At 48.6% G+C, this 25,345-nt stretch overlaps 1 protein-coding gene across 11 annotated transcripts in view; it reads right to left on the bottom strand.

The window, feature by feature from the left end:
* Positions 1 to 25,345, bottom strand: part of CNOT1 (CCR4-NOT transcription complex subunit 1) — a 1,684,613-nt gene that overhangs the window by 735,440 nt on the left and 923,828 nt on the right. For 8 of the 11 annotated variants that reach the window (XM_086945302.1, XM_086945307.1, XM_086945301.1 and 5 more), the window contains one exon: positions 4,053 to 4,073. The exons of the other annotated variants lie outside the window; for them this stretch is intronic. In XM_086945302.1, coding sequence (XP_086801428.1) covers positions 4,053 to 4,073 — 21 coding nt within the window. The remainder of the gene's footprint in view (positions 1 to 4,052; positions 4,074 to 25,345) is intronic. 11 annotated transcript variants of the gene reach the window in all.

The raw sequence follows: 25,345 nt of genomic DNA, 5'->3' as shown, positions 1-25,345 counted from the left end.
TGGTGTACATAAAAAAGGAAATTAGATCAAGGATCGGATAGTGAATTCTTCTAATAATGCGGTGGTCAAGAGATTGAGTGGACCAGGCAGTGAGCACTGTTAAGCACTGAACAGAGAACTCAATCGGTACATGTCCTAACTCAATAACCCAGGGAAACAGCCAGCAGAGCTAGTACCCATCTGTGAGAATGAGTCCTCTTTCTGCATCGTTGCCCCCACTTTTTGCTTAATTGCTGATGTGCTTTGACTGAATGTGCCCTGGGCTCCTGCTAACCAGGGCCTATGTTCTTTCCCTAAAACTGCATTGAAGAATAAACCCAATTGGCATCTTTGGCCACAAGTCAGCCCCTGGTAAAGAGTACCACAAGTACCCAGGGCACTGTGACCAGAGAAGGCCTCTAGGGGCTGCAGCACTTATTGTGCTACCCTTAGAGGTCCTGTACACACACACACAATTTGTAGGCTGTGTGTTTTGGTGCAGAATAATGTAAAGAGTCGACATGGCATACCTGTGAGCAATGCTTACACCCCACTTGTATGTTTTGCTGTACACCCCAATGCACTGGAATTGGCTAGTCAGCCCTCTAGCTGGGTGCACTATACCCGTGGTGAGGGTACAGGTGCATGAGCCCTGTACCCCTACAGTCCATTCTTACACATTGTAAGTGCAGTGTTGTCATTAAGAGTATATGGTGCAAGGAGCTTGTTATTACGAACTACACAGCACCATAATGGCTAGACTGAAACTGAGAAGTTTGTTATCAAACGTCTCAGCAAACGTCTCAGCACATTTAACCCACACTGATGCCAGTGTGGGACTGAATGAAAAATGCACACAGAGGGCATCTTCGAGATGCCCCCTGAAAAACGACCTACCACTAGTGTCCAGGCTGACTGGCTGCTTACAGCTGCCACGACCAGACAGGTTTCTGGACCCCTGGATCGAGAGCCTGCTGCTCTGATGGGCCTGAAACAATGCACTTCCCGGGACAAGGTTTCAAGCCCCCTCCTCCCCCAGGATGGGCAGGGTTCACAAAGGGGAAGCTTTAAAGGCTTGCAGCCTTTGTGTGCTTCCCCAGGTCACTTGCTGATTTTAGCAACTGGTCCCCACTGGTTCTGACCCCCATTTTGGGAGGGAAAAACAAGTGAGGGAGAGGTGTGCACACCTCTGCCAACTCCACCCCTCAGGTGAGGGAGGAGAGTTGAAGCACAACTCTGTCCCTGCCATATTGCAGATGAGGGGGGACCAGCCAAACAGGGAAAGGCTTACGCCCCCCTCCCACTGGAGGAAGGCATAATAGTGGGTGTACAAAACCCAGGGAAGGAACCCCTTGGTCCAGACCGCATTACCTACCTTCAGGGTAGGATTGGGATCACAATTCGGCCCGGGCACTGACGAAAAAAGTGGCCCACATTCAAGAGGCGTGGCCCATATTTAAGGGGCGTGGCCCACATTCAAGGGGCGTGCCCTTTCATGACACACTATTTGCACAGACAAGGAATGAAAGTGGGAGGATACTGTTCTTGCACAGGACACAGGGCAAAGGTGCCAATGGCCTACATGCTGAGCAACTAAAAAAAATAGCAAGGCCCCTTTCTGTCACAAAATTATTCCAGCCCTCCAGCACAGGAGCACCTGAAAAGCAGCAAAGCCCCTGCTATTACTAACCTACTTAGCCCTCCCCAGACCTTCAGCTCAGGAGCACATGAACAGAGGTAAGACCCCTTGCAATTAGTAAATTAATCAGCCCTCCAGGCCTCGGGAAAATGTCCTGGCAGGGGAGCACAAAACACAGCTTTCTGGGTCATCCAAGGTAGCTAGGTAGCCAGGGGGGAGGCTGAGGTGAAGCTGGTGCATGGGAAGTGCCTTCCCAGTGTGTTCTGGCAGTTTGAGTGTTTACTATTTACTGCAGTATTACCCTTGTACCTGTGTATGGTGCCCTTTTGTAACTTGCACACGTCACTTTTCTCTGGTATCACACTGTATGCTACCTCTCACTTTTGTTTGCTTTAGATACTTGCACAAGTGCCACCATTGCCTATGTAACGTTTGTTCTTGTGCTGGAGTGTCTGCCATTTATTGCAGTATTATACCTCTACTTGTATTTTGTACGCTTTTGTAACCTGCACACGTATCACTTTTTCCTCCTGTAATGTACCGATTGCGACCTCATGTATTTTGGTTGCTCACTATTGTCACTTTTGATTCATGTAACTTAACGTTTGCTTTTGTAATTTGTCCACTTGTTATTTTTCTCCTCATGTATTATTGCTGTTCCTTGTGTGAAGCGCTCTGACACCTTCGGGTAAAGTCCGCGCTATATAAAATTGCATAAACATCACCTGGCCCCCACAGCAAGACCCATTCTTCCTCGTCCACTATGCCCTGAATGTGAAGGGCTGTGGGCGAGGTGCTAAGACTAACACCGTTTCTGGGCTGCATGGGCCCTAGGGGGGCCGAAGTGAAAATGGCTCAAAGGCCTGAGAAACACCTGGCCCCCAGGGAGGCCAATTCTTGCAAACAATCACTCCTCCCCAGCCCAGCCTCAGCTTGATTGCTTGGCAGGGCAGGGGTGAAGGAGAGGCCACAGCTGACAATCGCTGTACGGCCGCACAGCGAGGCTGCTTTCATTTTCTCAGTCTGTCTCGTGCACTCCGTGGGCCGTTTTTTTTTCTCCCCTTTCCTAGTCCACTCTGTGGACTGGGACAGGGGAGAAAAAAAACGGCCCACAGAGGGCACTGAGGCACCGGCCCTTCGGCCCATTCCTGAATGCCTGCCTTGCCAATCTGCCCCTGCCTACCTTTAACGCCTCTTAATCTAGTTTAAGGGGCGCCCCTGAACCTTGCTTCCTCAGACAAGAACCAACATCAAGAAAAGAAAGGACAGAAAAGCTGTGCCAAAGCTAAGAGGGAGACACCCACTGACTTGGTCCCAGCCCTACCGGCTTGTCTCTACCATGAACCTGCTCCTGCGAAATCCAGATGTGTCCTGCAGCCAGCAGCCTCGAAAAACTCGGAGGACCTGCCTGCCTTCAATCATAAAGACTGTCTCCTGTTAACAGAGTATTTGCTGATCTGCAACCTCTGACTCCGGCTGGACACCGCAAATATGCCCCACTCTGCACCCACCGTCCACTGTACGAGCTCAAGAGGGCAAACACCACGAGGTCTCACCTGAGATCTGGCAACCCTGTCCTGCCTCAAGCCTCCAGCAGACGCCTGCAGCCTCAATCAAGAATGTCCAACCGCAACCACGACCCAGAGCTGGTAAGAAGATCCGACGTAAAAGGCACCCCTGCACCCGACGCCCACCGGCTTGAGTGGCCCAAATGACTGTGCCTAACCCCCAACATCCCTACTTACCCCTTGAAGTGGTGGTCGCACCCAGAAGACCTTTGTCCCTGAGCCAACAGTGCCATTGCAAAACGCATGTTCCCCACTGCAAACAGGGCGCCTGACGGCGAAACAGCACCCTGCACCAGGTTGCCCCAGTTCCTCTGAGGGTGCACCTTTGGTGCTACTTTGTGTCCCCATTTGCCCTGAGCTCAAGTCTAGGAGATTTGCTCCGACAACCAAATGGCCTCCTAATCACCAGCCACCGTTGGATAACATTGGGCCAGCAGCGTACTGCTCCCGGCAGCCCTAGTGCCGCAGAGGGTGCAACGAGATTGCATCCCTGACCCATGGGGACCCTTGAGTCTACCCACAGAATCTCAACTCCCACTACCGAATACTTACCCTAAAACAGATACTATTTTCCTCCATAGGATAACACGGACTGTTTCTCTTGAAAAAGTTTCTAAGTGTGCAGATTGAAAACCTAAAGGAAATCTTTACAAATTAACTAGCAAAAACAATTTCTTGTTCCAGTGTAGTATCCAGGTATAATAAACTGTAAGAAAAACAACCTGAAAAGTAACTTACAAGTAATTTTACTCAATTCTATACAAAAATATGTACTGTATTCTACTAAATCATTGCATTATCAGTAAGTAACACTACTGTCATCAAATTACAATCTATATATTTACTGCAAAGTATTCATCACTTACCTGTGCCAGGCTTGCTTGGTTCTAGGAAATAAAATAAAGAATATATTTATACAAAAACAATTTGTCTGAAGTACAGTCTTTGAGTGTGTGAATTAATTTTGCTGACTGTACAACAAATGCTTAACACTGTCCTCTGATACTGCCTTACTGCTTGACCACAATACCACAAATAGATTGAGTTGCTATCTAACTTTACCTCTTCCTACCTTTGGGGTTCCACTGGAATGCGAACACTATACCTCACTTTGACATAGTACATACAGAGCCAGCTTCCTGCACTTACCCAGTATGCATCTTTTCTTGGCATGTACAGCTGTCGATTCACAACGTTTACATAGCTTGCCATCTGGTGTTGGGTCCAGATATTTGCACTTTGTTTTTCGTTAAAGAAGTCTTTTCCAGTCACGAGATAGGGGACTCCTCCTTTCGGTGATAGTACGCATAAGCATCAACTCCATTGTTAGATTGTTTTCCCACATTAGTAGAAAGTTATGTCCTTGTATATATGCATCTAAGAAAGATGTCACTGCAACAGGTATGGGTACCCAGGTGGGCGCATGTGAATCTACAGCTCTACAAGCAAAGAACAGATGCATACTGGATAAGTAGCATTTTCTGTTCAAGGCATGTGAACTGTACATCACATGCTTTGCATAGACTATCTAGCAGTTATCTCCCAAAGAGGTGGCTAACCGGTAAGTGTTGCAGTTGTTTGACATAGTGTACGTAAAATTGTTTGGCCCACACTAGCTTGCTGTCTTGCTAACACCTCTACACAATAGTGTTTTGTGAATGTGTGAGGTGTAGACCATGTTGCAGCTTTGTAGATGTCATATGGATATATGTCCTAAGAATGTCATAGAAGCCGGGAAATTCCAGCCAGGTGAACTTTCACTTAGAAAAGGTGAGCCTTGACTTAGCTAGTGAGAGCAGGGGAGGTAAAATCTGCTAAGCAGGGGTTTGCAATGGATGAACTTTTTTCCTTCCACACCAACAGAATGTTTTCCATTTCTGATTGATTGATAGGCTTTATTTCGGTAAAAAAACATACCATAAAAGCATGTACAACAACACAAATTACATATGAATAGCAATGCAGTCTAATTACACCCAATGAAATTAAAACAGAAAAAAGCAATGATTAAAACAATTAAAACCAGATTAAATTGACAAGGAAAGCCTTCTTGTACGAATCAACCAGGCCCATTTTAAAAACTTTGACACAGCACAGACAATTACAGAAGATGTGTCGGTCATTAAAATACGCATTGCCACTGTGCACTGACGGGTGCCTAAAAGTCTGCATAAAGGTTTTAGCCACTGTGTCCTCGGTGCACGATAGTCCGGGCATTCAAAGAAGATATGAGCTACAGACTCAGCTCGGGTGGGACAGGATGCACAAAGAGGGGAGAGTTGGTAAGACCGTTTCCAACGGGCGACTAGCTCACCTACTGGTAGGATCCCCACCCGAAACTCGAAATACAAGGAACGCTCAAACGGCATGGAAATAATATCTAAGTAGGGTTCGTAGGCCACCACATCCTTAATCCTCACAAAAGCTACAGTGGAGTTACAATGACGTGAGTCTAGGTGTAGTTTTGCAGAGACCCAGTTCCAGTACAGCTTTTTTATCATAGCTTTAGGAGGGGCAGTTTTCGAAGACCATGCATCCGATAGCCCTATCTCCGCCAAATGTCGTTTGACGGCTCTCAACCATTTGATCTTAGACCAACCTGCCATAGCCATAACCTCTGATAATGCTTCCGCATAGGAAGCTAATTCGGGGACCCGCCATAACCGTGCCCAAAAGAGCAGGGGGCGAAGTTGCGCTTGGTCCCTAATAGATCTGCAACCTAAATCTAGTAGCACTGGTACTGACTGTTGGTGTGCTCCAGGGGAGAGCCATCAGATCTTTCAAGAGTTTGCTCTCTGATATAGCTAGTACATCCAGGTTGCAGGTGCCCCACAGCCCTGCCCTATATAGTGCGGCACTGACCCCTCTGGCTTTATATATTTCCACAACCGGGGCTAAAGGTTTGCTAGATGAGGAGCATGTTCCTTAAGTAGAGTGCCTCCCACTCTTTTGTGGCCCAGTAGCATTTTGTGGATGTGCGAATTCCCAAGAGAGAGAATCATTAAGGCGAATACTTAAGTAGTCAAACTCAGAGACCCTCTCCAATGGCTCGGAGATCAGAGCCGGAGGTCGTCCAAGTTTCTTCGGGGGATTCATAACCAAGAAATTGGTTTTATCGGTATTAATTACCAGCCCTCTCAGCAAACAAAACTCCTGGAAACTGTTCAAAAGGCTCTGGAGACCTACAGGGGACTTTGAGATAAGAAGAGTGTCACCTGCAAAGAGCAGTGTGGGGATCAGTTTGCCCGCCAAGGAGGGAGCGTCCGAGGGATTTTTCAGCAGATGTTTGACCACACCGTTCACGTAAAGAGAAAACAGAGTGGGCGCTAGCACACATCCCTGTCGGACGTCCCTTCCCACGGGGATCCTTTCGGTTTTTTCAATCCTTCGTACCCTAGCGCACCTGCGCAAAATTGCATTGTGTAGTTTTACCAGAAGATAAAGGATGTACGTGGGCAGCCCTAAATCTAGCAAAACCTTCCATAGCTCCTCCCTGGGAACCAGGTCGAAGGCAGTCTTTAGGTCTATAAAGGCCAAATATAGACTGCCCCCTCCCAGCACCACCACCTTCCAGTGGAGAAGGGTCAATCTGAAGGCTTGCTCAATGGTCCCAGTGCCAAAGCGGAACCCAGCTTGAAGGTCCGACAAGATGTTACTGTCGTCCATCCACTGGAGCACCCTTCTCAGGATCACCTTCCCTGCCACTTTTTGGGAGGAGTCAATAAGACTTATTGGCCTATAGTTGGCAGGGTGGTCCCGACACCCCTTCTTGAATATCGGGACAACCTCTGCCCCCTTCCAGGATTCCGGTACTGGCGCACCTTTACTAATGGCATTTAATAGTGATGATACTAGCCTCCCCCACTCCGTGGGACCTGCCCGTAGTAAGTCACCCGGTATCCCGTCAGGCCCTGCTGCTTTCAATGGCACCAGTGTCTTAATTACATCCTCAACCTCTCTATCAGTGAAGGGAACGTGCTCTGCTCCCAGTAGGCGGGCACTCAGTGGGGAAACGGTATTGGTGGGTAACTCGACTGAAGTGTAGAGAGACGAGAAATGGTTGAACCAGCTCTGGGTGGGGATGTTGCACGTTATCAATGTGCTAACTGGCCTATCCCTAGATCTCATAAGGTTCCAAAAGCCTCTAGCATCCCTTTCCAAGCTCGCTTTCCTGAGATCCGCCCAGAACCTATCCTCCCATTCTCTCTTAGCTGCAAGCATAGTTTGTAAGTAGTCATTCCTAGCCAATCTTATATCAGCCAAGGATTTACTCTTAACAGCATCAATCGGGAATTTTTTCTTCTCTCTACATTTTTTTGTGTACCAGCCCTGTGGGTTGGGCCTATTCTTGTGCTTATCAGCTCGAGAGGCCTTGTTTGGAAGATGGAAAGTTTCGCTCAAGGCCTTGATAGTAACACAAAAGAGCGCTGAAACTTCATCGGGATGTGGGATCTGTGCATCTAACTTAGACTGGGTGGTAGACAAGACTGTTGTAATGGATAGAACTTTCTCTTCGTTCATGATAAGATTACTCCATTTTAGGCGCCTACCACAATTAGAGGGATGGACCTCCTGGTGGGCATGCGACAGAGGGGACATATGTGTCCTCAAATTCTCCGTCCAGAAGGGACGGAGAGTAAGGGAGAGCAGATTGTGGTCACTCTCTACTGTGGGGAGTATCTCCATATCCAACAAATAACCCCATAGTTTGACATCAAGGAGGATGTAATCTATCCTGGACGTATGATCCACCCTGTTGTAGGTGTGTGCTCCAGACGGATCCTCTTTCGTCCTGCCATTCACAGCCCTGAGGTCGAATTCCAGGTTTAGAGAGTAGATTTGGACCGCCACTTGAGACCACCTTCTAATGGGAGGTAGAGTTAGAAAACGTATACCTCTCCTAATATCTTCGGTAGTCCCCAAGGAGTCCTTCAGTCCAAGGGGCTCAAACGTACAATTAAAGTCGCCTGCGACCAGGACATGAGAACTGTTGGTGTCCCTCCTTAACAGGTTTTCCAGCTCTGCCACTATGGGTGAATTTGCGCCCACCCCTAGTACCCCTGACATCGGTATGGAAAATATCTAGGGTCAGCCCTCTCTTCGGTCCTTTAAGTGTTAAACTTAGGAGATCGAGTGAGTCGGTCACATGCTGGGTAACCTGGCAGCCAAGTGAGATGGCGACCCAAATAAGAAGTCCCCCTGAAGGGCGACCCTTCCCAGAAGGGGATGGTACTGCTGGCTGGAAAAAGGTTGTGTAGCCTACCTTGTGGCAGGGCTCCCTACTCCATGTTTCTTGAAAGATACAAATGGAGTAACCTTCCACAAGGGTATTCCATTCTGGTAGGGACAGCTTCCTTTTAATACCCGCAACGTTCCAGCTGAGAATCCTTAAGCCAGGATCCGCCACAGGTGGCTCGCCGTGAGGTACAAGGTTGCGGACCCACTCCCCCTCGGGGGGTAGGCAGAATACACATTCTCCCTGCTTAGACCCACAGCTAGAGTTACCACCCTGTACTTGGGGACCATATACAGTTGGGGACGGTATCTGGCTGATGTTAGTGGTTTCGAAGACCCTAGGTTCCATCCAAGGACTCAGACCCAAGGACGGAAGAAGTACCCCAGTGGAGGTATCGTTTCAATAGCCTGGCATCCTTCCATATGCCCCTACCCTTGGAGCTTGGTGACAAGGCATAGGGGAGGGGTCGTACCCGGGAAGGGCAAAATGTTGCCATCCTCTTTCATCCGAAAAAATACCATAATGGTTACTAACTGGTCTCGGGTAAAAGGTCAGATCCACTACTCCAATGCCGGCACTACTGGTCCCTAGGTTCTGGTTAGAGATTAACTGAGCAACCCTGGGGTCCTTAACATTGACCAGCACACAATCTCCCTCAAAACGCTTACGACTACAGCCTACCCAGCCTACCTTCTAACACCCAGAATCAACCCGTCTAATTCCCTGGGTAGTGGTCTATTAGCCCTTAACCAGTGCATGGTTTTATTTTTTAGTGTCTGGTAAGATTCTTGCTGCACAGCCAGCAGGGGTGGTACATTAGTGAGAATAGCAACAAAAGGGTGACAATCTGGGGGTAGATTCATAGGGGGTATTCTAGAAGCCTCTTTGGGAGGAAAAGCATCAGGCTGGGTAGTAAGGGGAGGAATAGAGCTGGCTATTCTGGGTTGGTATGACTCAGGACATTTGCTGGTTCCGGAGTTTCTCAGTTTGGCATAATCATTATTGCCAGTAGCCTCAACACCTACGTGCTTCTTGGCATGAATTTTAGTCGCCCTAGGGGGGACTGGAGGTTATCAGGTTCTTAGTGGCCTGCCCTGGGTTTCGATCGCCTCCTTTAGCAGTGGCAACAAGAAGAGGAGGGGCCTCTGATATAGACACCCCATTGATCGTACCACTTACAATAGATAAGTCCTGTGGAGTGGTAGGGCTCACCCTAGCAACATGTTCACTCTCTGGGTCTTCAGCCCCTTTCCTAGCGTGTAGTTTAATTAGGGATTTGGTGGATAAGAAATTGTCGAGTGTTGCTGGTTCAAAGCTGTCCAGTCGATCCGCAAGCCTTTTGACTCGTTCTACTACCGGAATCAGCAGAGATTTCATCAATTTCTCTATCTGGGCGATTAGGGGAATATCGGGGGAGCGAGCACGGCAGGTGCCGTAGTCTGAGAGTCATGTGGTATGGCTAGTGACGCACCGAGAGACGCCACCTCCGTGTCACCCTGGACACAGCCTCCACCCACCCCTTAGAACTTTTGGATTACTCCCACTCTTGTTCCAATTTTCCTAATTTTCCTATGGGAATTAGAATGAATATCTTTGCGGGGCTAATTTTCCTTTTCCTTTTAGCGTGGGGGATTCTATCTACTGCATAGGATAGCACAACTGATGAAGTAGTGGTTTCCCCATTACTAGGAATAGGGTTCAAGGTAGGCATAAGGGGAGGGACATTCAAAGGCTCCACAACCGGGGACTCTTCTACAATAGGGGAGACCAAATCTAAGAAGCTTTTCACCCCGTCAGGGCCAGGCGAGAGAGCAGTTTCAATCGGCTTTTCCATAGGTAGGCAAACGTTCAAGTCAGGGTCGGTTATGCATGATGCAGAGGAAACCGGTGTGAGAAGTTGGCCTGATATGCAGTGCTCACTATTCTAGTGAACACTATGTATCAGTCCAGACAACCCTTATTGATGATTGGTTGTAAGTCAACCTTATAGACCAGCTATCCTAGTAGCGTGGATACGAGCAGTCTAAGGCTAAAGACTCGAGAGGGCGTGTTAAGCCAGCTGTTATACCATCACATATACCCCTTGAACACCAAGTGAAAGGACACCACACAAGTGTTATGAAAATAAACAGTGTATTTATTAGAATCACAACAGCCCTGTACTCTTTATGAGGACAGGGTACTAAGCACAAAACAAAACTCTTACGAAAATACTTAAGTTAGCACAGTATATACAAATGCCCGAGGGGCACGGAAAACCATATACTCTGAAAGTGGAATGCGAAATTACTAGCAGGTAAGTACAGTACTAATAGGCTTTGGAATCGCTAGGACTTGACTATAGAATCGTTAGATTACTTCTAGGAGACCCAGGGGACTCGGGTGCAGAGTGTGCACTCTCACGCGTGATGCGGGACAAAGTCTATGGTAGCTAGTAAAGACAAAGTTAGTGTTCTCGGGCGAACCCGACCTGGTAGGAGGAAAACGAAAGTGGATTCTGACCCTTGGATAGTGAGGCTATGCTGGGGCACCGAAATGCCGAAGTTACCTAGCCCAGGGGCTGCAGCTACATAGGTCTCAAAAGACGTCGGGAATCCTCGTAGACGGACCAGGAGCCTGGAAGAAAGATGCTGGCAGGCGACCAGTGAAGAGAGTTCGAAGTGATCCAAGCCTGGATCTTGAAGAGGGATGACACCTGAAAGCAGAGGGGACCAAGTTCGTGACTACTAGCCAGTAGTCAGGTGGCAACAGGAGGGCACCGGATGGTAGTCACCTCGACTAGGTGAGTGGGCGACGCTGGGCTCTGCAGATCTCACGGACCAGGAGGCGTTGTCGGCGACCAGGATGGAGGAGCGAGCTGTCACACGATGGATGAAGCTGTCGGCGTCGCTGGACCCAGGATTGGGCAACAAAGCCTTGGCTAATTCAAGCCCACACGGTGGACCTAAAATGGCGTCTTGAGTGGACCAGGAGGGTCCGGGGTGCTCCTCTTTTGGAAGGGAGCAAGGGCCAGTCTGGAGCAACCAGACCAGCAGCAGTGATGTCGTCGGGCGTCGTTAAGAAGGCCACAAGCCAGCGGGCTAGTACCCAAACAACGCGGTGAGCAGCAAAAAGCAGAAGGGCCCCACGCAGATCGTGGAGATGCTGGGAGGCTGTACTTCGGTGCTGGAGCTGCTCAGGGTCGGGGCTTCTCGGACCCCAAAGCACTCACCAGAGGATCCCTCGGCGGTCGTGCTGGAAAGAAGTCGTGCAGTCTTGAAGATGGCCGGTCCCTCGAGATCTCGTCGCACTCACGGTTCTCAGCTTTGCTGTAGAGGTGAGTAGAGGTCAGAGGTGCCAGGGAAGCCGGTTCTCGTCGAGCTGGGCAGTCGGATTCCGGAGGAAGGACTTGCAGCAGACCGCAGTGTTCTTAAGATGGTGCCTGCGGATGCAGGGTGACTACTCCTTAGTCACAAGGGAGAATCTTGAAGAAGAAATCTTGAAGTCCTTTCGTAGAAAGTCGTGTCTTGATTCCAAAGATGATCTAATTTGGAAGGGGGCCCGCTCCTAACTTTATACTAGGAAAAGGGGCTGACCCGGTGACTAGGTCCTGCCTATGGGTGGGACTAGGAGGGGGGTGGTTACACCCCTCTCCCCTGCCGGACTTTCCCCAGGCCAGGGGCTGGTGTGCCCCTGGAACTGGTTCTGACCGGCCTATGCGTAGTGAGCACCGGGGTGCCACTTGCAGTCACCTTCCTGTAAAGCCCTGCCTACCCAGGATACACAAAACCCTGTCTGGGATGGTGCTAGCACCGCCCCGGACAGGAAACCCTTTGTCCAAGCTCTCCTCGCTGGAAGGACTCCCAGCAGCAGGAGGTCAGACTCGTGTCTGTGGTGGCAGCATCCATTTTGTGGAGCTGAGGCTTCGTTTAACTTTAACCGGGGTTCACAGTTACATACATGTCATGTCCCTCTAGAAGGGTGGAATGCTAACCCCGTCGCCAGAATTGGCGAGGGGTTAGTATTCCAATTCGTATGACACCTTACTCGACATGTTTTGATAAAGCAATACCAGAGATAGCATATAACCGCGAGGATTATAATGCACTTAAGAGTATATGGTATGCGTTATCATGGAACAGCTATTAGGACTTGGTTCCGCAAGCTGCAAACAGGCTCAGCTCATGCCAGAGCACCATTTCACACGATTCCATGCACTCTGCCTTCAGGATTGTTAAGGCCTGCCATAGGAGTGACTGATAGGGATCTGTGTGTCAATTTTTAGGGTTAGATATAGGTATACTATATCTACAGCAAAGGGTGATTACACTACTTTGCCCCAGCTGTCATGCAGCCAGTTGTGTCAGATTTAGGAGGCCAGCCAGGGGTGGCATGAAACATGCTTCAGCCCCTGGTAGGCCCTGGGTACACCTATGCCCTGGGTTACAGGGTCTGATAAGGTGGCCCAGTACCAATTGGTAAATGCACCTAGGGTACATGTCGTAATTTAGAGAGAGAACAGCCAGGCTGTGGGTCTGATTGGCAGGCCCACAGCCAGAGAAAGTCGTAAACCAGTGAAACAAAAGCAAAAAATCTGGGTGATCATAGGATTGCAGACCCTACTCTCCTACAACCGGCGCCAGAAAATCCAGAGACGCCCGCTTCTCCAGAGGGCGTTTGAGAAGTTAAACAGCACGTCTCTCTGCAAGGGCAATCTCTCTATCAATCTCACGAGTGGCCCTGAAAAAGTATTTGTCTAAGGGCCCCAGGATTGCTACCCCTACCGTGGAAGGTAAGGGATTTAGTGAGGGAGTAGATGAGTGTGCAGACATATTTCAACAAGCGTACTATAGAGAAGAGAATCAATCTAGCTATATACCACAACAAAGAGGCACACGTCACTGATAGTCACTAGAAGTAGAATCCGTACGTGGTGCTCGGCAGGACGACAACTCACTGTACCCAGAAGTAATCAGATCCGATGTTTGTAGAGCTGGATGTCAGAGTGGGCCCAGCCCAGCCTCCTGCAGGCCACAGACGGCCCACCCTTGTCCCGGGCTTCTCCCGGGACGCTCCCGCGCAGCTGTATGCTGATCCTGTTATGAGGGGTAGGAAGAGGTTGGGGGCGTGGCAAGCAGGGAGAGCGGACCAGGTGTGTAAGATGGTCAATGCAGGGACTCCTGGGATACGGAGTCCCTGCTGCAGAGCTCGCAGCCCTGCTGCAGTTCTATCCTCGCCCCTCATGCTCCGCTCCAAGTTCAGACAATCACCCTCCTCACGCTGCGAGCAGTCAGAAGTCCCAAGGGAGGTAACAACAGTCAGGATTCCAGCGGGCAGCTCCTCCTCTGCAGGCAAAAACAAGGTTTCAATGGTGTCCCCATTTCAGAGGATGAGTCTTGATAGTGCTTTCAGCACGAGATTTAGCAAGTATTTCTCTAAAGTCCTGTGAAATATTGAGATCCTTAAACTCTAGGAATTCTGGATCCATGCCTTCAAGAGCAGAGAATGTGGAACCGGTTGAATCACTTGGCCCTTGTTCTTCGATAACATGGTTGGTGATGGATGAAGACGAATGGGTCTTTCTTGTAACAATAGAAGTAGCTCCGGGAACCAATACTGCCTGGGCCAACGTGTTGCAACCAAAATTAGGCAACATATTCAGACTTCACTTTATTAGTACCCTGGAGATTAATGGGATGGGGAAAAAAGCGTAGGCATAAATCCCTGACCATCGCATTAAAAGGGCATTCCCCCTTTACCCCGGTTCTGGGAACTTGCTGGCATAATCCTGGCATTTTGCGTTCTACTTTGTTGCAAACAGGTCCAGCGCTGGTTTCCCACATCTGTAAAAGATCCTGTCCACCTGTGCTTGCTCTAGCTCCCACTGGTGGCAGCTAGACTGAGACCTGCTTAGAGTACGGGCAAGGGTATTGTGTAGACCCCGGACATGCTCGGCCCCAAATGAGATTCCATAGAGCGTGATCCATTCCCATAAATCCTGAGCCTCGAGATAGCATAATGGATTTCGTTCCTCCTGGTTTGTTTATATAGTTCATGCTGGTCGTATTGTAAGTGCGGACCAGCACTGAGGAGCCTACTATTCTTGGCAGGCAAGCCTGAAAAGATAGGAATATGGCCATATTCCTATCTGTTGATATGTTATTTTTTCCGTATGAAAGACCACTTGCCCTGGATTTGTAAATCCTGCAGATGATCTCCCCATCCCTTCATGGAGGCGTCTTGTCAGAAGAAAATCTGGGGCACTTTGTAGAAAGGTTAGGCCTTGAACAAAATTTGTCGTTTGGGACCACCATTGAAGTGTTTACCACCTTCCTTCTCGTTATTCGAATCACATCTTCAAAAAATCCCAAAGCTTGTTGCCACTTTTTCTGTAGTACCTCCTGAAGAGGTCTCATCTTTAGTCTTGCTAAGGGTATTACATTTATCGCTGAAGAGCACATCCCTAGGAGCGATTTGAACATTCGTACAGAAACTGACTTTCTTCTTGAAATGGTCCATGCCAACCTTTGAAGATGCAACTGTCTCGAGACAAGAATGCTTTGCATTGGACGGTGTTCAGGGATGCGACCAGAAACTAAATTACTTGAGTCTTCGCGGGGGGCGCTTTGGGCAGGGTTCCTGTGATCTAGCCCTTTTGTGAGATGAAGCCAGTTCTTCCTCATCTGAAGAGAGATTGTTGTTTTGAGGATTGAAACCACACAAGTAATCTTCCCCCTGTCCTTGAGGGTCTTGTGAGAAAAGGTGTGACAAATTTTACAGTGTTTCGCCTTGGATAAAGGCAATAAATACATTCTTAATGTAGCTCTACATGTAACCTCACTTCCCACAGGTCTTGCAAGGGCGGAAGAGGCCTTTGTCTGACAATGTTCAGAACAGCGGAATATAAGGAAAAAACTGAGTAGCACTCGGGGAGACTCCCTTCCACACGACAAGCTGTGAAAATCTGAAGAGAACTTTATTCTGCTGGGAGTGTTCCAGAGTGGAAACAGCTGATTGGCTGGAGCCAACTTTTGGTCCTTTTATTGAAAAAGATGTAGATTGGCTACTAATGGATGGCCTTTGGCCCTTTGTAATCTATTTATTTTTTATGGCACCGCTTTTGTATTTTACCGTGGGACTCCCATCTCGACAACTGGGAATGATTTAGGAATGTGAATCTATGAAAGATACCCCAATACTGGATAATTTCTAGTACCCATTTGTCTGAAGAGATTGTGTTCCAGACAGGGAGAAATTGGGAGAGATATCCCCGACAGGAGTGGAATGATTGGGGGTAGTGGAAGGAAGTCACGACTAGTCATTTGCGGGGGAATTGCATGTGGAGTTGCCTCTGCCTCTTCCTTTACCATTGTTTTCCTCAAAAATCTCCTCTGAAATAGCCTCTTGATGAGGACGATTGGTTGTTGCCCTTGTAAGTGGGATTTTCTGTAAAAGGAGCGACAAAAGGAACCCCTGTTTGTAGGTAACTGCAAGGCACCCATGGACTTTGCGACCTCAGCATCTTTTTTTCTTTTTTTCCAGCAAGGTGTCGACTGATGGACCAAAGAGGTGTTCATTGTCAAATGGCTGTTTGAGAAGAGGTTTGCACCTCAGGTTTGTATCCTGAAATCCTCAACCCAACAAGCCTGCATAGCAGTACCCTGGTGTTTACTGCGCACGCTGCTGTATCTGCTGCGTCTAGAGGGCACCTGATGGAGGTATTGGTGATTAGTTTGCCCTCCTGAATAAGATAGTTAGCCTTAGATTTATGTTAATCAGTCAGAAATTGCATGAGCTTTTCTAGCCCATTATAAGGAGCAATATCATATCTAACAAAGCCACAGCATTAGCAATGTGCCAGTGATTGGCAGCTTGTGCGCTACCCTTTTGCCAGAGGCATCAATTAAGCTTGACTCCTTATCAGGCGGAGGGGCCTTATGTCTGGTCTAGGAGTTAGGTCTCTTGGCTGCATTGGAAACCACAAGAGAGTCTGAGGGCAGCTGGCCTTTGATGTAGGCAGGGTCAGTAGGTGCAGGTTTATATTTTTTCTCAACCCTAGGTGTGATGATTCTTACCTTAACAGGATCTTTAAAAACCTCATCTGTTTAAGCATCCGCTTTAGCATTGGCAGTGTATGGGTATTTCTTTTAGAGGAACTTAGGGTCTCAAATAAGAAATCCTCCGCTAAAGTCTGTTTATGTAGTTCGACCTCATGGTAATGAACAGCCCTGTTAAGTAGCTCAATGTAACCTATATTGTCGTCGGGTGGTGAAGGTCTGGACGGATAGAAGTCAGGGTCATTATCCTTTTTTCGGTAAGTGTTATAGTCCTCCCATGGGTCAGTATCCTGTGGCCTAACGTGAACATCATCACATTCATCCTGTGGGTCATGGGATAGTGGTGGTGGTAAATTTGTGGGTGAGAGGAGTTATTTGGAATAAGTGGGCAAAGGAGGTGAAATAAGGTGACTGGTTAGTGCCCACATTTCCTCTTCAAAGGAATGTGGCAACCCTCTTGTTGCCCCATCTTCCATTTTTCAGGCAATTTGGCATGGATATGTCCAGTGTCTGGGTTTATAACTGGCACTTTCCTGTTTAGGATCGGAGGGTGGAACGTCAGACCGAGGCTCCTTTGGTGGATGTGGGAAGTTGGCCTGGTATATGGTGTTCACTATTCTAGTGATCACCTTGCACCAGTCCAAACAACCCTTATGGTGATGGTTGCAAGTCAACCTTATAGACCAGCTATCCTAGTGGTACCGTGAACAGAACAGTCTTAGGCTAAAAGACTCTTGAGGGCGTGTAAAGCCAGCTGTTTTACCATATGTAACCCCTTGAATATCAAATGAAAGGACACCACAGGATATATATAAAATATCTATGTATTTATTTCTAACACACTCCTCTGCTCTTTATGAGGTCAGAGGCCAAAGCACATAACAAGACACTTAGTTATTATACGTTAAGTTGCACAATTTACGGTTAGGCCCTAGGGGCATCGCTGGGGCTACACTATCGAAACAATAGTTTAGAAGTAGGAGGCCCACAGGCGACGCGTGCAGTGTCTTTACACACACGCGGGATTCAATGCAAAGTCAATGGGAACTTAGAAGTTAGATATAGAAGGATTTAGGACACTTCCGGTTGAGCTAGGAGGAAACAACTAGAGACTTAGACACTTGGTTAGTCAATACCCTTAGGAGCACCGAAGTACTCGCATTACCTCACCCAGGGACGGCGGGTGCATAGGTGTGAAGATGTGTCTGGTTTCGTCGTTGGAGCCTGTGGAGACCTGAAGGAAGATGCTGCAGGCGACCAGGAGGAAGATGTCCGGGTGGATCGAGGATGAAGAGGACCTGAAAGCAGAGGGGACAGAGTCTGGGTCACTAGCCAGTGACCGGGTGGAACCAGGAAGGAACCAGACGACGTCGAGGAGCATCAGGTGCTGTCTTGAAGCTTGTCTTGGCAGCAACTTGGACCAGGAGGCGTCGACGACGACCAGGTGCTTGAGACGGGCTGTCCCACGAAGGTTCTCGCAGATGGAGGGGTTGACTTCTGGATTGGAGTCGACAAGCCTTGGAGAAAGGCAACCCACGCAGGATACAACAAAGGCTTCTGGTGCAGACAAGCAAGGTCTGAGGTGCTTCACCTTTGCAGGGAAGCAAGGGCCAGTCTGGAGCAACCAGAAAAGCGAAGTGGTTCAAAAGGATTGTTGTCACAGAGGCTACTAGCTAACGGGCCAGCAACCGGACAACGCGCCGAGCAGAACAAATGCAGAAGGGCCCCAGGCAGAACTCGTGGAGTGTGGGGGGCTGATCTTCGTCGCAGAAGGAGCTCAGGATCGGGGCTCCCCAATCCCCAGTGCACCGCTTCGAGGTAGCAAGTTGCAGGCTTTTCAAGATGTCCGGTCCCAAGTGTCTCGTCGCCTCCACGGATCTCAGCTATGCTGCAGTCGTGAAGAGAGGGTCAGAGAGATCTGGAAGTCTGGGTCTTGTCTGGCTCTGACGCTGGGGGTCTGGTTAACTTTAACCGGGATAGTCAGCAACAACATGTCTTCTCCATCTAGAAGGGTAGAATGCTACCCCCGTCGCCAGAATTGGCAAAGGGGTAGTTCCAAAGCGTATGACACCTTACACGACATGCTTTGATAAAGCCAAACCAGAGTTAGCATTTAACCAGGAGGTTCATATTGCACTTAAGAGTATATGGTATGGCAATATCCTAGAACAGCTATAAGAACATGGTTCCGAAAGCTGCAGACAGGCTCAGCTCATGCTAGAGCACCATCTCACATAAAAACAAGCACTCTGCCTCAAGGATTGTTAAGGCCTGCCATAGGAGTGACATAGGTGTATATGTGTCTAGATATAAGGTTACATATAGGAATACTATATCTAAGCAAGGGGTGATTACACGACCTTTCCCCAGCCGAGTGATCAGCCAGTTGTGTCAGTTTGGATGAACAGCCAGGGGTGGCAAAAGATATTCTGCAGCCCCTGGTAGGCCTTGGATGCACCTATGCCCTGGGTACCTATAGTACACTGTACATGGGCTCATAAGGTGATCCGATTCCCAATTGGAGATGTACCTAAAGAACAAGTTACTTACCTTCAGTAACGCTTTTTCTGGTAGATACAATATCTGCCTGTGGATTCCTCACCTTGTGAATATTCCCTTGCGCCGGCAACATTCAGAAATTCTTTTTGTAGCTTCGCGCCGACGTGGACCTGGACGTCATAGAGGCACGGCATCGCAAACTACTCCGCTGACGTCACCGACGCCTACAATAGGCCCACGCCAGCGTGATGACATCAGTTCCGCCCTTTTTTCCGTGCCTTCGAGGCACACGGACGGACCAATGACAGTAGACATATACACAGTATACGCAGCACAAATACCAAGGTAAACACACACAGTGTGAAGCAAATGCAATAAAACATTTGAAATAAACAACCGATTGAGAATAAAATAAATACATTACAGAAAAACCCTGGTATAGAAGAGTGTACAACGGGGAGGCGGGTGGGTCAGTGAGGAATCCACAGGCAGATATTGTATCTACCAGAAAAAGCGTTACCGAAGGTAAGTAACTTGTTCTTCTGATAGATACATCTGCCGTGTGGATTCATCACCTTGTGAATAGAGTCCCACAGCAGTCCCCACTCCCGGAGGAGGGAGTCCACTCTTCTAAACCAGGAAATCCTGAAGGACAGAGCATGCAAAGAGGCCGTCCCTCCTCACTTCCGAATCCAAGCAGTAATGCTTTGCGAAAGTGTGGAGGGAAGACCAAGTTGCCGCCCTACAAATATCCTCTACAGGAACACCTCTAGCCAATGCCGAGGTCGAAGATTTAGCTCTTGTAGAATGAGCACTTATACCCTTTGGTGGTTCCTTACCGGCCAAAGAGTAGCAGATCTTTATACAGAGGACGATCCATCTCGACAAAATTCTTTTATGGATCGCTCTTCCTTTCCTGCAGCCAGCAAACCCAATGAAGAGCTGGTCATCCAGTCGACAGTCTTTAGTTCTGTCAAGGTAAAAGGACACCGCCCTCTTGGGGTCCAGACAGTGTAATCTCTCCTCCTCCTTTGAAGGGTGAGGGGGAGGATAAAAGGTAGGGAGGGTAATGGATTGACTAAGGTGGAAAGGAGTCATCACCTTTGGGAGAAAAGCAGCCCTGGTCCTAAGAACCATTCGATCAGCATGAATGGTCAAGAAAGGGGGCTTGGAACCAAGAGCTTGAAGCTCACTTACCCTCCTTGCTGAGGTTATTGCAACGAGGAAGACCATCTTAAGAGTCAAAAACCTCATAGGACATTTGTGAAAAGGCTCAAAGGGAGCTCCCATTAAAAAGGTCAAGACAAGATTTAAGTCCCACTGAGGCACAATAAAAAGAGTAGGAGGGAACTTATTTGTGAGGCCTTTCAAAAACCTCAAAACTACAGGAGATTTAAAAAGAGAAGGCTGGTCAGGCAAGCAGAGAAATGCCGACAGCGCAGAAAGATAGCCCTTAACTGTGGCAACAGCAAGCCCTTGCTGCGCCAGAAAGAGGGCAAACTGAAGAACATCAGACAAATGGGCTCTCAAAGGGTCAACAGATTCCTCCCCACACCAAGAAACAAATTTTGACCATCTATAAGAATAAATGGACTTAGTGGAGTCACGCCGGGCTGACAAGATGACATCCACCACGTCAGGCGGGAGAGAAAAGGAATTCAGGTTGCCCCGTTCAATCTCCAGGCATGAAGGTGTAATGTCTGGAGGTGGGGGTGTAGAACCTGCCCCTCCATCTGAGAGAGGAGGTCTGCCCGGAGAGGGAGACGGAGCGGCGGGTGAGAGGAGAGGTGGAGAAGATCCGTATACCACACCCTTCTTGGCCAGTCTGGGGCGACCAATATGACTCGGGCCCGGTCTTGGCAAATCTTCCTCAGAACCCGAGGAATGAAAGGAATGGGAGGAAACGCGTAAAGAAGTTGATTTCCCGAACCCAACTGAAACGCGTCCCCCAAGGCTCCTTGCATCGGATACTGGAGACTGCAGAAAGACAGGCAGTGAGCATTCTCGCGAGTGGCAAACAGGTTCACCCGAGGAGTCCCCCACATCCGAAAGATGTCGTGAACCACCTCCGGGTGAAGCCTCCACTCGTGGTCGGCAGCGAACTGCCGATAGAGACTGTCTGCACGTACGTTCAGAACTCCGACCAGATGATTTCCCATCAGACAAACCTGATGGTCCTGAACCCAGGACTAGAGACGCAGAGCCTCTCTGCAGAGACACTGCGACCCCACATCTCCCTGCTTGTTGATGTACCACATCGTGGTTGTGTTGTCTGTCAGGACTTGAACCGACTGACCGCGAAGGGAAGGGAGGAAGGCCTTGAGCGCCAAACGTATCGCCCTCAATTCTAGAAGAATGATGTGAAACAACCTTTCCTCTGGAGACCAAAGACCCTTGACCTCCAGATCCCCCAGATGAGCACCCCACCCTAGAGTGGATGAATCCGTTATCACTGTGGCCACCGGAGGAGGCAACTGAAAAGGCTTCCCCTGAGACAGGTTGCCTTCCACGCCCCACCAAGACAAATCCACCTCAGCTTCTCTGGAGATCATCACTGACTCCCTGAGATCTCTGTTGTGCTGATACCACTGCCTGCGGAGGCACCACTGGAGCGCCCTCATTTGCCAGCGTGCATGGTTGACCAACAGAATGCATGAAGCCATCAGACCGAGCAGGCGAAGGACCTTCAGGACTGGAACGACCACTCCATTGTAAAATAAAGGAATCATTTCCTGTATGTCGCGAATCCTTTGTGGAGGAGGGAATGCACGACATACAGTTGTGTCCAGTACAGCACCTATGAACAGGTTGTGCTGGGAGGGCACCAGGTGAGATTTGGGTACATTTATCGAAAAACCCAACCTGTACAACAACTGGGTTGTCTCCTGCAGATGGAGCACTCTCTCTGGCGACTGTGCCTTGATCAGCCAGTCGTCCAAATAAGGGAATACAGGAATCCCTGACCTTCTGAGATGCGCCGCCACCACTGCCATCACCTTGGTGAAGACTCGAGGAGCAGTAGTAAGCCCAAACGGAAGGACCGCAAACTGATAGTGCTGCGATCCCACCGTAAAACGGAGATACTTCCTGTGCGACTTCAGGATGGGGATGTGAAAGTACGCATCCTGCAAGTCGAGAGTCACCATCCAGTCTTCTTCCAGCAGTGCCTGAAGAACCGGTGCAAGGGTGAGCATCTTGAATTTCTCTTATTTCAGATAAAAATTCAAGTTCCTGAGATCCAGGATTGGACGAAGGTAGATCTAACAACGTAGACTGCACATCAGCAGAAATATCCGAGGATTTTAGCCAAGCTGAACGTCTTGTGGCAACGGCAGTGCCCATGATCATTGCAACAGAATCTGCAGTATCTAGACCGCTCTGGATAACTTGACGAGCTGCCGCTTGAGTATCAGATAAAACTTCCTCAAAGTCACCTCTGCAGTCTTCTGGAACCTTTGGTTTCCACGGCCGCCACCGCGTTAGGTATTACCCTGCGGAGCGTGGCTGGCAGCACGTGTGGGTACACCCCTTCTGTGGCCACGAAAGGAGTGAAAGGCAGCCGATTGCTGGCGTGGGGCCGAGAGGCCCAAGGACTTGGCCGGGGCCCTGGAGTCCTTAAAACGCTCAAGCGCATGGTCTGCCCTCTAAAATCCTACCCTACAATCCACATCTGGGCTGAGTGGCTGCAGAGGCTGCCACACAGCAGTCATGTTGCTGGACCCCTGGGTGGAGAGCCCCCCGCTCTCCCGGGCCTGCAACAATGCACATCCTGGGCGAGGTGCTAGGTCTCCACCCCCAGGATGGGCAGGGGGAAGCTTCAAAGGCATGCCGCCTCGGTGAGCTTCTCCAGACCATTTGCTGTACCCAACAACTGGCCCCCACCAGATCGGACCTCCACTCTGGCGGGAACACTGGCGGGAAAAACTACACCAGGAAGGGGGGTGTGCCAGCCTGTGCCAACTCCACCCCTCAGGTGGGAGATGAGAGGTGAAGCATGACTCCGGGCTACCGCCATCTTGAGGATGGGGAGCCCTACCCACTCACAGCTAGGCTCCTGCCCCCCTCTCACAGGAGAGGACCAGGTTAGAGGGTGTACCCACCCCAGGACAGGGACCTATTGGTCCCTGCCCTCACCCTACCTGTAACGCCCATAAATTTAGTATTTAGGGCACCCTGAAGCTTCCTTCCTGAGATCCCGATTTCAAAACAAGAAAGAAGACCAACAAGAAGACCAAGAAGAAGAAGACCAAGAAGAAGAAGAAGACCAAGAAGAAGAAGAAGACCAAGAAGAAGACCTGCCGTGCAGCTGATAACAAGGACAACACTGACTTAGCCCCAGCCCTACAGGCCTGTTGATCCTTGAACCTGCTCCTGCTAAATCCCGGGCTCTTCTGCAGACAGCAACCTCGAGAAACCCGGAGGACCTGTCTGCCTTGACCCTCTTAGAGACTGGGACTCTCATGAGCAGTGGTTCTGCTTAAACAACAATACCCCTGGTGCCAGCCAGGAACCGCGAATCCAGCCCGCTCTGCACCCACTGAGCCAGGCCTGTGCCAGAGTGGACAAAGACCCTGAGGACGTTCCTCCGGTGATTATGACCTCGACAATCCAGACAACGCCTGCAGCCTCAGAACCAGCATAGGCTAACATTGAGTGGTTTCACTTGGAAATTCTTCTTAGTGTGGAGTTTTAAAACTTTAAAATATTCATCTAAAATCAGCCGAACCACGAATTCCAATTTACTCACCTGTTATCAGGAGAGACCTCAGTGCTGCATCTTTGAGCCAAGTGCGGACCTTGAAAAGAAATTCTAACCCTACTTACCAGTAACTTGAATTTCCTTCCATAGGATATCATTGCCTGCTTTTTGCTGAAAAAGTTTGTGATGATTTTTTAAACTTACAAATATTCTCTAAAAATAGTGCCAACGATAAAAACGGAATAGCTTGCCTGTTTTAGATAGGGGTCCCAGTGCTGAACCTAGGAGTCCAGCAATGGATTAGAAAAATAACATGAACATACTTTACCTGCAAATTGAATTTCCTTCTATAGGATAACATTGGTAATTTCAACTGAAAAAGTTTGTCAACTTTTAAAATCCAATAATATTCCTTAGAAATCAGTACTGTAACCGAAACGCTTTTACTTAACTGTTTACAGCTCCTGTCCCGGGACTGAATCTATGATCCAGTCATGTGGTTAGAAAAGTAATCTACAAAGTAACTAATTGCATTTATCCAGAAATTCCCATTGAGCTCAATATTGCATTGTTTGAAATTGTGTTGCTTATTGCAACAAACTAACTATTGCATTCAAAAAGTCTATTGCCAATTTTAAAAGTATTTAACTAAAGTGACTCATCCTGAGAAAGTATATTTTGATACCTTGTTGGTTCTAAAATAAAACTATCTTTTGATACAAAACAATTGGCCTAGAGTTCAGTTCTTGAGTGTGTGAGACCATTTGCTGACAGAGTGTACAACAAATGCTTTACACTGTTCTCTGATACCGCCTTACTGGTCCACCAAGCTACCACTTTAGAGAGCAAGGTTATATCTAACTTTAGCCTCTGCCAAACCTCTGGAGACTTTTTTGATGTCTTCTTTTGAGGAGGAGCCGTAGGGCTAGGGAAGCCACCCCTTGGTCTCTTCAGAGATAATTTTGAAGAGACTGAATAACCTTCACTCTCCTCAGAGGAATCAAGGTGGTCTCTGTCCTTCAGCCTCTGGAGCCAAATTAAGAGGTGCCCTTCATGGTCCTTGAGGGTTTTAGTGTAAAAGGTACAACATACCTTGCAGTCCTTAGCAGAATGATCCGGATACAGGTAATACAGGCAGTCTTTATGCTGGTTATCAATATGTAGCCTTTTCTTTCCACAAGAACCACAGGATCTAAAAAGACCCTTTTTTGGTGTGTCAGCCATACTCTCAAGTGGTCACTGAAGAAACAGGAGAAACATACCCCAAAACACTGGAAATAAGTTGTTAAGAAACAAACCTAAGCAGAGCTCAGAGGAAACTCTCTTAGCACAAAGTGCAGTAGAAAATCTGAGGGACTGAGGCTCCTTCCAGGAGGGTTCTAGAGGGAGGTGGCAGCTGATTGGCTCTTTTCTAGAGTTTGGTCCTTAATACAAAAGGACAGGGATATGTTACTAATGTGAGGCCTATAGGCCTATTTCTCTATATGTCTAAAGGACATTATTTATATACCAGGGACTCCAATTCCGACGACGGGGATTGATTCAGGCATGTGAATCTATGAAAGACACCCATAATACTGGATAACTATGTTTAGCCTCTGCCAAACCTCTGGGGACTTTATACTAACTGTACCTTACTTTGGTCCAGTATATATAGAGCCACTTTCCTACATGTCCCAACTCACAAGA

The sequence above is a fragment of the Lissotriton vulgaris genome, chromosome 12 (genome assembly GCF_964263255.1).
Source record: "Lissotriton vulgaris chromosome 12, aLisVul1.2, whole genome shotgun sequence".
Classification (NCBI taxonomy): Eukaryota; Metazoa; Chordata; class Amphibia; order Caudata; family Salamandridae; genus Lissotriton; species Lissotriton vulgaris.
The sequence above is the reverse complement of the archived record's forward strand: the minus strand, read 5'-3'. Positions and strand labels throughout refer to the sequence as shown.